The 12,574-nt window shown below is 49.0% G+C and overlaps 1 protein-coding gene across 5 annotated transcripts in view; it reads left to right on the forward strand.

Annotated features, from left to right (window-relative positions):
• The window catches only part of Jade2 (jade family PHD finger 2), a 47,639-nt gene that overhangs the window by 15,580 nt on the left and 19,485 nt on the right, over window positions 1-12,574 (forward strand). For all 5 annotated transcript variants that reach the window (XM_076936878.1, XM_034505607.2, XM_034505609.2 and 2 more), the window contains one exon: window positions 8,513-8,670. In XM_076936878.1, the coding sequence (XP_076792993.1) occupies window positions 8,513-8,670 (158 nt within the window). The remainder of the gene's footprint in view (window positions 1-8,512; window positions 8,671-12,574) is intronic.

The raw sequence follows: 12,574 nt of genomic DNA on the forward strand, positions 1-12,574 counted from the left end.
GAGAAACTGCTACTATGTAAATTCTGCAAGAGCCTTGAAGTTGTCTTGTGTTGTCTTGACCAATAATGTTGGGATCTTACCACTTCATTCTTCCTGGATCATGGCTTCATAGACTCTGAAGTAAGTTGCAGCCTGAGACCATCTTTGATATTCCAGCCCCAGCCCTCTGCCTTGGGGCAATACTTAGAGGGTAATGACCTTCCTCCTGGGGAACAAGCTGAGGGTTCAGCCTTAATTTCTCCAAGTGGGGTTCCAGGCTTCTTGCTGCCAGAAAGCTTTTTAAGTGGCAGACGGTATCTAATTGAGGGCCAGTAAAAGGGCCTGCCTACCCATTCCCTCTGGCTAGTGTCAGGTTATCCCCCATGACACACACAACCTTGCAGTGGACGGGTTTCTTCTAAGCCAGTGTGCTACTTGGGGTGCTAAGGATGGTTCTGGGAGAGACCTGGAGGCCTGCCCTGTAGTTGGTGCCACAGGTTTTATATATATATCTTCCTCATGCCTTGAGACTGCAGGCTGTCTAAGCAGTGGGGATTTCCCGTAGGCCATCTGTCTGGAGGTAAGACACTGTGTATCAGGAAGTCAGTCAATGAGCCTCTGCTGCTGAGTAAGGCTAACAGCACTGAAGGTGCCTGGGAGGCATGGTTTGATGTCGGGTGGGTGCTTTAGGAAGAGTATCTACCGGGCAAGTCCAGCCTGCTTTGCCTCTGAGGAGCTTTGGGACACTTTGACTCTTCCCCCCCCCCCCCCCCCAGCCTCAAGATCAATGTTTAGAGACCTAGGCCTAAAGCCTATTATGGGGAGATGGCTATTTTTTCCTGATGCCTGTAGAACCTGTGGGAGGGTGTCTTACTTATTCTTCGGTTGTAAAGAGGCACTGAGACCAAGGCAACTTAAAAAGGAAGCATTTAATTGGGGGCTTGCTTACAGATTCAGAGGGATTATCTGATCATCATGGCAGGCAGGCAGGCAGAGTCGGAGCAGAAGCTGAGAGCTTACATCTGATGTGCAAGCATGTGGCAGAGAAACTGGGCCTGGTGTGTGGGCTTTTGAAACCTCCAAGCCTACCCCCAGTGACATACCTCCTCCAACGAGGCCACACCTCCTAATCCTTCCCAAACAATTCCACCAACTAGGGATCAAGCATTTAAATATGTGGGGGTGGGGTGGGGGGCATTTTCATTCAAACCATCACAGAGAGGAAAGTTCCGGAAAGAGTGGGATGGATGGATGTCAGGATAAGTTGGCCACTGGCCACTTCTGGTGGTCTCAGAACAGGGAAGGTAGGAGTTGCAATCCTATGCTCCCATCTCCTGTAGGGTCTGCTGAGGAATGAGTCTCCAGAGGAAAGAAGAGGACGACCTTTGTACATTCTACAGAGGCCCTTTACTGAAGCCCAGCTCCCTGCCCTGGCCACAGGGACTAGCCAGGAAAGTGAAAATACCCTTTGCAGTCAGCAATAAGATATTCCCAGATGTGTCAAATGCTGTGTGAGGTTACCCCTGTTCTAGCAACACAGCTTTGCTTTTTTAAAACAAAAACAATAACAACATAATAAATGATCAGATCTATCCTTAGAGAACAGTGATATGGCCAGTTTGTCAGGTCAAAACCAGAAAACAATCCTGGAGGCACAGAGATGGCACCTAGATGTTGGGATTAGATAGTCTCTATGAAAGCAGCGGTGAGGGCTGGGGGTGCAGCTCAGTTGGTAGATGTTAGCCTAGCGTGCATGGGGGTCCAGAGTTTGATCCCCTGCCCTACTTAAATGTCATGGCTGGAAGGTTAGAAGTTCAACCTCGAGGGGCCATCAGAATGGCTCAGGTCAAAATGGCTGCCAAGCAACCCTGGCCACCTGAGCTGAGTCCCTGTAACTCACAGGGGAAGGAGAGCATCAAGCCCATCCATTGTCCTCCAGCTTCTACACAAGTGCTGCGGCAAACACAGCATACACATGAGTATATGAGAAAATCAAAGTCCTCCCTGACCACACACAAGTTCCAAGCTAGGCTGAGCTACATGAGACCCTCAAATAAACCAACAATGGCCAGGAGTACAGTTAGGGAATGCTACAGAGTATGCCCTAAATCCTCGGTTTAATCCCCAGCAGTAAATATACTGGGCATGGTGGTGCTTGCCTGTAACTCCCAAATTCAGGAGGTGGAGGCAGGAGGATCAGATAGATATTCAAGGTCATCCTCCACTATGAAGCAAGTTAGAGGCCAGCCTGGGCTAGAGACCCTAACTTGGAACAATCAGTATGGTGTCTCGTGTGTTACCACACGCAGAGTGCTCACATGCTTAAACCGGAGAACCCCCCAAAGAAATTTCCTGCTCGTCCCTTTTTAGATCCAGATTTCTAGCCAGTTGGGTGGGGGTGGGGTTACATGCTCTTCCTCCAAGGCAGGCACTTGCTCTCTGAGACTTCACTTGGGCGGGTGGAGGGGTGGGGTGAGTGAGGGCTAGATCCACTTCTAGTAGAGTCAGAGACGTAGCTCTTCCCGCCAGCTGGAAAAGCCTCCAGGCCTCTGGGACTTGTCTCGCAAAGGAAATGTATGTCATAAATTCTCTTTAAGAGCAGGAAGTGCTGTTATCCTCATGAAACTAAGAGAAGGAGATGTTGAGTGGTTTTTCAATTTTTGTTTTGAGCACCTGACCAGTTGGCTCCATAGTAGTTTAAAGCTGGACGGTGACTATTCCCTGAACCCCTGTGTGGGATTGCATATCTAATATGTAATGTAAACTTGCTCTTGGCTGAAAAACTGTATCAGGTTCCAGCCCAGAAAAGATTACTTGGAAGTGGAAATGAATGTCTGGCTGTCTCAGGGACGGTGAGTACTGGTGTGGCTGACGACCTGAAGCAAGTGGTTTATCAACTCCTGAGTCTTCTCCATGACTGTGAGAGGAGAGGATCCGGTGTGAGGGTGGACAGTACAGGGAAAGTGTTTGTCACAGAGCTGTGCCTTAGCATCACAGAATGTTATTTGTGACAAGACCAGGCACTCGGGAAACCACTGTGATTTAAAGTAAGTTTTCCAGGGCTGGAGAGATGGCCCAGCACTGGCTGCTCTTGCAGAACCTGAGTTAGGTTTCCAGCACTCAGGTTGGGTGGCTCATGGCCACCTGTAACTTCAGTTACAAGCCAGCGGACACTCTTCTAGCTTTCATGGGTGCTTATTCACAAAGGGCACACACATACACACAAATATATAAATTGAATCTTTTTTTTTTAAAAAGACTTTCAAAACAACCCAGTTGGTAGAATGCCTAGCATGCATGGAACCCTGGGTTTGATTCCAAACACCCCATAAAAATGTGGTGCATACGTGAAATCCCAGCCCCCAAGGAGTAAAGGCAAGAGGATAGAGACAGTCCATGACCATCCTCAGCTACATAGCAAGGGTGAAGCCAGCCTGGACTATACAAGACCCTATCTCAGAAAAATAAAATGATGTTCAGGACAGATCCCCAAAGCTTTCTTGGGCTGGAAAGATAAAAATAAGGAGACACAGGTCCTGGCCAAAGCCATCTATATTGGCTACAGTGGTCGGGACCCATTTCTGAGTTCTCACGACAGACAGACAGACAGACATAGATATACATACACACACACACTCTCTGCCGGTATGAACGACTAACCATACTTCAGGGAAATCTCACAGTGGTTTGCTGATTTGTTTTCTGTTTATTTGCCCACTCATTCCATCATCTTTTCTTCAGAAGTTACTCTGCATTGAGGATGATGTTATAGAATAGATTTAGGAAAGGCAGCAAATACAGGACACATGCAGTACCTGTCCTTATATGGCTTACCACAGGAGATTGACATCAATGTGCATGCATGCGTGTGTGCGTGCGAGCGCATGTGGTTTGGTTTAGTTTATTGAGATAGGGTCTCATTTAGCCCAGGATGGCCTCAAACTCACTGTATAGCTGAGGGTAGTCTTGAACTTACAGTGCTTGTGCCTCTACCTCTCATGCTGTGGATATCGGCATCCACTGCTGCATCCAGTTTATGTGGTGCTGAGGACCATCCCAGGGCTTCCTGCATGCTAAGCAAGTGCTCTATCAACTGCGCTCCGCTCCTGTCCTCTGTGTAACTGTGTCTGTGCTGAGTCTTTCATAGGTAACCAGATTTCCTCAGTCATCCAGCCTCCGAGAAAGGGAAGCCGAGAACTGAATTTCCAGGGTAAAGTGTTTCAAGCTGTGGATCCACACGTTGTGGTACAGAATTCTTCGTGCCTCCTGGCCTCGTGTCAGTGTACTTTGAAAGTTGCCCAATGTCATTATTAGTTTTAGGAGCTCACTCCAACTCTACAGACACCCCCTTGGAGCCTGTTTTCAGTTTTTTTTCTGGGCAGCAGGTAGAGAAAGCAAGTAGCCTATGGTCTTGAGAAGTGGAACTGTGGTTCAGGACCATGTCACGAGCTCCTGGGTAATGTCCTGACATGTGGGAAGAGCAGGGTCTTTGGTCTTCTCTAGGGTGATCTTTGCACCCCTGGCCCTTGGGTTGGTCGGTAGCCTTTAGACAGCCTTTATACAGTTAGAGAAAGCTACAGTTAATATCATCCAGCAGCTCAGCAGAACTTGGTTGCTAGGCAGCGGACATTTAAAGACAACCAAAAGAAAGAAAAGTGGTAAACATTCATATCCTGAGAAAACTGCTTGTTTCCAGCCCCTCGACTTTCTTGCCACAGCAAGAATCCTGTTCGTTAGTGTCCATTTTATTCTGTATTTAGTTTTCATAAATTATTCAAAGGAGTTTTAGGAAAATCATTAGGCTTTCTCCAAGCCTAACTTCTGGTAGTTCAAACAGAAAATATGTAGATTAGGAAATAGGCCACCATGTTGGTGGTCAGGTGTTACCCTGTTCACGAAGACTCCTGAGTACCCAGCAGCTGGAGCCTGCAACTGAAACCGAGGTGTTAATCTGTGGCAACATCTGGAGTCAGCACCTAGCATGTGTACCCCAGATGTTGACCAGCACCTTTGGCCCAGCCAGACCTCACTGAGCTCCTCTGGCCAGGAAGATATACCCAAAAAGCAGGAGACTCCAGCAACAGGGACTTTGGCAGTACAGACAAAGCTTAAGACCCAGGCTGGTCGTAAGCAAAGCGTCCCAGAACCACTGGGGGCCAGGTTGAGCAGGGTAAGATGACGTGTGTGACGAGGGAGATGTGCAAAGGCTAAAAAGGGTTTGGGTGACTGCAACGGCAGCCGCAGCCACGGGGCCTGGGGAGTTCCATTTTTTCCCCCACTTGTTGCAGTTAAAAACAAAAGCAACTTAAAGAAGAAAGAATTTAGTTGTGGTGGAGAAGCCATTTGTGGGGTCTCACACAGCTGCTTACTACGTAACTTAGGACCTTGAACTGGTGTGTGTGTTTGTGTGTGTGTGTGTCTTTGTGTCTGTATATACCAGACCCATGCAAGTCATCAAATACACTTCTGTAAGTCACTTCTCTCCTTCAACTTTGGTTCTAGGGGTTGAAGGCAGGTCATCAGGCCTGTGTGGAAAGTGTTTTACCTTCTGAGCCACCATTCTTGTCCGACCTTTAACTTCTAATCTCCCTACCTCCACCTCTTGAGTGCCCAGATTACAGGTCTGCATCCTCACCATGCTCGATTTCAGTGGTGCTGGGAATTGAACCCAAACCTGTGGGCATACTAGGTGCATACGATCTATGCCTACTGAACTACATCCCCAGCTGAAGAATACTTAAGCATAGTTCTTAGACTGTCTCCGCCTACTGAGTGGTGGCTGATACAGGCAAGTGCTATCTTTGTGTTTTCCTGAGTCTTGCCTAAAAGAGGCACTAGTGTCCCATCCCTTGTTCCGTAGCAGTGGGGACAAAACTTAGAACTGTGTTACAACCTGGCCCATAGTGCTAAAGGACCCCAAGTTGAGCCCCAGATCCTTTCCTGTTCTGAGGACTCTGGGGTCTGAGTCAGGAATGGCTCTCTGCCAGTAAGACCTGGTTACTTCAACTGCAACGCAAGCTTTTCACTGGCCAGGAGACATCAGGCCCTGAGGTACGGGAGCTACTTAGCTCTCTAAAGCCTCATGCAGGTCCATGTGGTTGAGGATCATCACCTCTGGGGCCTCTCTAGTTTGCATCTCACTCTGTTTGTAAGTGTTCCTTGTCTTCAGCGCCAGGCGCTGAGAGCACAGCTAACAGCAAAGCAATGTATGACAGGAGAGAGGACCAGGAACATGACATAAGTAAAGCAGATGACATCTGTGTGTGTGAGTGATTAGAAGAGGGTACCCTGCAGTCCCAGAGCTGATGGTTGAGGTCACTGAGGAGTTGACAGTTAAGTTATATTCCAGTGTGAGGAAACCACAGGGTGGTTTTATTTTATTTATTTATTTTTTTGAGAGGTCTCTTCCTATTCATGCTGGCCTTGAACCTTGGAGGGGAGGATGGCCTAGAACCACTTTCTCCTGCCTCCATCTCTGAATGCTGAGATGACAAGCATGTCCCGCCACATCCCATTTTATGTCTCTATAGACAAAGCCTAGAGCTTTGTTCAGGTCAGGCAAGCCGCTTAGCTACCTACAAACCTAGCACTTTGGTTATTGTTGAAGTAGTCTCCCTGCATAGTTCTGGCTGGCCTGGAACTCACTCTGTAGACCAGGCAGTCTTGAGCCTCTGCCTCCAGAGCATTGGAACCTTGGCCAGGTCCCACCAGGGTATTCATGTCTAACCATATTGCCTCCTCAGTGTTGATTTCTAGATGTGGTGTCCCAGTTTGATGGGTCCCTGTAGCATCAGAGCTACAGGGTCTGGGGTGTCCCACTGAGAAGTTAGAGGGAGTCTACATCAGCTCAGACTCTGGTTGTACTAAAGCCTGTGTTGAAGTCTAGAGAGAAATAACCAAGTCTCTGCAGTGCAGAGCCACGCCCTCTCCAGAAGCTCCAGTGGGGAAAGCTTCTCACCGTCCTTAAGGCGCTGCCGGAGGCCTCTCAGAAGTACAGGCTGCCTGAGTTTGCTGTCTTCTCTTTAGCTGTCTTGCTGCTTGCTAATAAGATATGCAAATTATCAGGGCTGTGAAACCCTAGCCCCATTCCATCTTCTGTTTAATTAGCATTTAATCTAATCTGGTTTTAATTTTTTTTTCACACTGGCACCCTAATTAAATGTTAGGGTGTTAGTCTTAACAATTAAATTATATTGGCAAATAGAGTCTTCGAGAAACTTGACCTTTTTTTTTCAAGTCAGAGCCCTCTGCAGCTAGATGCAGATATTAATTAGATTCTGTGAGATGCTGCTTTTGGGTCCATTGATGAACCCTTTCTGCTGTTTTCCTACGGTTATGGCCCTCCATTCCATGAGGTGCACACAGCCAGTGAGCTGGTCCCAGCAGGCAGTGGATTACAGCCGAATGGGTTTGTCAAGGGTTGGTCCATAGTGTCCAGAGGGTTGAGTGAACTGACCAAGCCCCCGACTTACACTTTAGCAGTGGGTGTTGATTTTGCAAAAGGGCTAGGTGGAAGGTGGGGCTTTGGCCTGGAGGGTGCTTGCTTGAAGTGATTTCTCCCTTCTTGTTGATGTGAGTTCACCCTTGTGATTTTTCAGTGAGGACTACTGGGAAAGTTAGGACTTGAGTAAGTCTCATGGTGTCTAGCGGTCCCACTGTGTCCTACAGTAACACTTTGGGTGTGGGGTACATAAGTCAGGAGGCTTTGCCACCATCAGCTGGGAAGGGGTTCAGAGGTCATTCTCAGGTAGATGTTGGGAGGAACAATGGGAAGAATGTTTTTTACTAATGAGGGGACAGGTTGGTGGCAGAAGAAACCTTAAACATGGCCTCGTGGGAATTTGGGGAAGACTTAAGGACAAAGACAGAGGTCTTCCTCACCCATCACACACCAACCAAGGGTTGCTCTAAAGTGAGATGCATAGTGTCTTTGAGAGAGAACTTGGAAGTCCAGTTCATGAAAGCATCTCACTGGGTTGCCCCAAGCCCCACCTCTTGCTTTACTCTTTGTATAAGATCCAGGTCTTCTTTCTTGGAACTAGAGTGCCTTGTATTTTATACGTAGGATTGTGCCTCTGGGTGCAGATCTGGAGCACAATTTTAAACTTCCCAGGGAGAGTCCCGGAACACTCAGCAGCAGTACTGTGTTCGAGGGTGACCTTTCTACTCTTAGAGGTTCTGTTTGTGTGTCTGTCTGAATGGCTATGGGAGCCAAGAGGCTAGATTGGGACCATGGGTCTGGGAAAGATAAGGAGGCTGCTTTTTGGTGAGGGGCCTAACAGTCCTGGCTTTCTTTCTTAGCCTGTCTCTATTCTGTGATGTAGACTACAACTTGCCGGAATCTTTCCTTTTACCTTGTGGGTCTCAGATACTGAACTCAGGTCATCAGGCTTGCTGGCAGAGCCATTACCTGCCTAGCCATCCCACTGGCCCTACTGTGTGCTGCCTTATTTGCTTCTTTGTCTGCTACCCTGGCCTGTGGAGCCAGCCTCCCTGAGACATCCTGATGCCTCTTTTCCCTCATATCTGTCAGGTTTTCCGGACAGACTTGATCACAGCCATGAAGATCCCAGATTCATACCAGCTCAGCCCGGATGACTACTACATCCTGGCAGACCCATGGCGACAAGAATGGGAGAAAGGTGTGCAGGTACCTGCTGGAGCGGAGGCCATTCCAGAGCCCGTGGTGAGGTGAGCCAGGTGGCCAGGCTAGGACCATTGGGGCAGGGGATGAATCTGAGGTAGCTTTTTGATGAGGGACCTAGCAGTCCTAAGATTCTTTCCTAGCCTGTCTCTATTTTGTGGTTAATTTTCTCGCCAAACAACAACAAACATTGGTCCAGAAACACTGGTAGGATTGCTTTTGAGGCTTTGGGCCTGCACTCTGCTCTGAAGCCAGATCTCATGGACCCAAATTGCCTCTTACCTTCAGTAGGACCTTGAACCAGAAGTATGCTCTTTCTTGTTTCTGAACTAGGGGTGACAACTATTTTCCTTGTGGTTGGAGAAGGTCTAGGAAATGATTCCTAGAAGATTTGGGATGGGACCTGCATGTAGTAGATGTGACAGAAATGGCTCAGGTTAGAATGTTAACCCTTGCGCACGTTGGATGAAGGAAATCTCCAGGCTTTTTACCATCAATTACCATGAAAATAAGCCATGTTGTTCTTTAAAGATATTTTTGAAGGGCAGAGTCTGGTGCCCATCACCCAATAGAAACTTAAGAAGTACTTACCAGTGTCAGCCTCTGAGGTGTCTGTCCTGCTAGGGCCGAGTCAGAAGAGAATCCCCAAGGGCTTCATAGCCTGCTGGTCTTGTGGGTAGGGACTCTTGTCAGAATGTAACCACAGATGGTCTTGCCTCAAACTACATAATATAGTTAAGTGTTTGATTCTGCAACCTGAAAGGACCAGCGGCCCTGTCCCACCAGCTCACCTGAATTGATCAGCTAGTGGTAGTGCCCCTTCCTGGTGTTGGCAGCCTCATGGCTTTGGCTTGAGACCAAGTGAATGATGCCTGGGGCAAAGGTCATTGCTATCCCCTCCTTTGACATTGGCACCATTGCTTTCTAGCAGCCACATATGTGAAGAGCCTGCTTCGTGCCAGCCCTGTGCTAGGATTGCAGGTTAAGGAGGCTCAGCCCAACCCAGGTACTCTGGGACAGGCTAGAAGGGGGAAGGCTTTGTCATGTCTGGGGCCCTCCGACAATCAGATGGATGAATGGATGATGGACAGATGGGTGTTAGGTGGATGGATGATATACAGATGGATGGATCTCCTGGGGCCTGTAACATAGGTCAAGGTCCTAGTGGGTTTTGTGCCCTGACCTTGTCAGTCAGGAGAACCATGACATGACCTCTCCAAGGCAGTCTGCTCCTCGGTGAAATGGGATGATATTCATACCAGTGACTACTGGTTAAGTGAAAATTCTCAGGCCAGGTTGTCACTATATGTGGCATGACAACTTACTGTAATTACTTCTACCCTGGCGGCTTGACTTCATTAAGTCTGTGTTTAAGGTTCTTTATCTGGTGACATGGAAAAGGACCATCCTGTCCTGGCTTTCTGAGGTCCCAGCATCCTTCATCCCATTCAGTTGTTTTGTTGTAGCTATCTTGTTTGTTGGTTTTGTTTGGGGTTTTTGTTGTTGTTGTTTTGCTTTTTGTTTTTTAATGTGTGTCCCAGGCTGGTTTTGAACTTGGTGTGTATCCAAGGTTGAACGTCACATCTAGTTTGTGTGGTGCTGGGATGGACCCCAGAGCTTTTGGCTATGCTGGGCAATCACTCTACTGAGTGCATCTACAGGGTCCTCATGGCTGGGCTTGGCTGACATGAGATAGACATGTAGAGCCTCCCTGTACTGAGAGCAGATGTTCTGAGATGGGCAATTATGTCCTTTCAGACTCTAAAACTCAGAGGGTCATTATACCCCTGCCTCCTGGTCTCCCACCGATCTGGGTGCCTCCCCACTGCACAACCTCCTGGAAGCCTTTGTGGGAGCTACCCTGGAGGACACTGAGTGCCTCCCAAGTCAAGCCTCTCGCCTCGATTCAGGGACCATGGCTGTAGGGTGCATAGTACTGTCCCCACTTGACAGATGAGGAAGTCGGGAAACTCAGGGGAATTTCCTATGGGGCCTCGTAGGCCGATGGGCCAGGAAATGACAGACCACAGGAACAAACCCTGGGCTGCCCCTGTGAGGCCTAGGGTAAGAGCAGTAAGCACACCCTGACTACTCTCCCCCTACATGCAATCCCAGCTTGACTCCTCTGCCTCTCCATGGCTTTTGGACAGTTGTGCTCACCTCAGGGTCTAAAACCTGCCCCTGCGGATTTGTACTGTCCCTTTAGACTTGGTCCATCAACCTCTGGCATCTGTCTACATCTCTGGGATAGCCTCTGCTCTCCCCTATAGGTCTTGAAGAAGCTTTCCTTCCACAGCATCCAGCTCATTCCCTCTGCCGTGTCTGAGGAAGAGGCGTTGGCTTAGGGTCAGGTTAGTTCATACCTGGTAGGAAGTGCTTTTTCTGGTGTGTGTACCTCAGCCCTGCCTCCCCAAAGGGCTAGCCAGGCAGCACCAGTGAAGCAAGCAGGTGTGACTGGTACTTAGCAGTAGGTAGCTGTTCAGACAGGGATGCTCAAACGCTTGACTAAGTGTATGTTTAGGGCACACAAAGCTGGGTTGTGACAAAATTACAGGCTGTGCTTTTAAGAGATGCTCATTTGAAGTGACAGTTTCTTGGGAAAGGCAGCATTTGGTTGGTCTGAGGGCATTGGTGTTGGCTTCTGTTTAAGATAATTTACTTGGTGCAGGAGAAGGTCCTGCCATCATTGTCACCTAAGACTCTCATGAGGGCTTCTCCTTTGGGATGGTCGTGCTAACCTTTGACCTTTGACCCCGTCTCGTTGTCCTCATGACTTCCAAGCCTTCAATCTTTTCTCCCTGCTTTACACCCCTGGCTCCCTGTACCCAGCATCCTTCCTGTCCCCTTTCTGACACCAGGGCATTTCCTGAAGCCAGGACCCTCCCTGTGGCTCAGCCCTGTCCTTGTGCCATCTTGAACCCTCCCTCCCTGCCCAGCCTGAGCTGAGTCACAGCCCTTGGCACGTCCTGGCTCCGACCCCAGGAGGCCTCCCGGGCAAGTGTAGGGCCTCTCAGGCCTGGCAGGGCTGACCAGATGGAGGCCAGGCTCCAGACAATAACCATGGCAACCAGTGGGTATGGGAAGGCCTGGCATTTTGAACTGGCCTCAGAATCTGACAAGTAGCACACAGATGCGTAGAGGACCCCACCCACCTGAGGCAAAATGCCACTTTTTTTCCATTTCAGGAGGAGAAAGGTGATTGACATCTAGCAATCTTAAAGCGCGCGCGCGCGCGCGCACGCGCACACGCACACACACACACACACACACACACACACACACACACACACACACACGGAGTCAGCCTACCCCTCCTGCCTACCTAGCATTTTGCTAAGAGCTTTCTTTGTTAATCCTTGCCATCCTCTGACCAAATGCCTACAGTAGGTTGTGTTAGTAGTATCCTGTTTGAGGAGTGGGGACCCGAGGGAACAGAGGGTGGAGCTTAGTGCCTGAAGCAGGTCCCTGGCCCCAAGGCAAGGCTGGTCTGGCATGGGATCTGAGACAGTGTTGGAGCTTGGAAGTTTGGGAAGGCAAGCTGAAGCATTAAGAAACACAATGCCTGTGTAATCCATGGGGAGGGGTCCAGTTGTGTGGCCAGCATGTCACAGTAACCATAGACCTTTAATCCAGAAAGCGCTCTCCTGGGTTGTATAGTAGAACCCTGTGGGGCTTAAACTCCTGGGAAAAGCAGCCAAACTTCAACTCAAGACCGAGACCTCTAGGTTGGTGAAGAGGGGCCAGGAATTATGAAGCCATACAATGAGTCTTTGGTCCTAGCCTGGAGGGGTACGCCAAAGGGTCTAGAATCCAGCTGGCTCTAGCTTGTCACTGAGTAGCTGGCACAGGGCATATAGCTCAGGATGGCACTTGGGACACCTCCTGCAGACCAAGCAAGGCTGATCCAGGTTGGGAATAACCCTGGCTGGGCAAGGCAGATGCTACTGTGGT

Source organism: Arvicanthis niloticus, chromosome 6, assembly GCF_011762505.2.
Source record: "Arvicanthis niloticus isolate mArvNil1 chromosome 6, mArvNil1.pat.X, whole genome shotgun sequence".
In the NCBI taxonomy this organism is placed as follows: Eukaryota; Metazoa; Chordata; class Mammalia; order Rodentia; family Muridae; genus Arvicanthis; species Arvicanthis niloticus.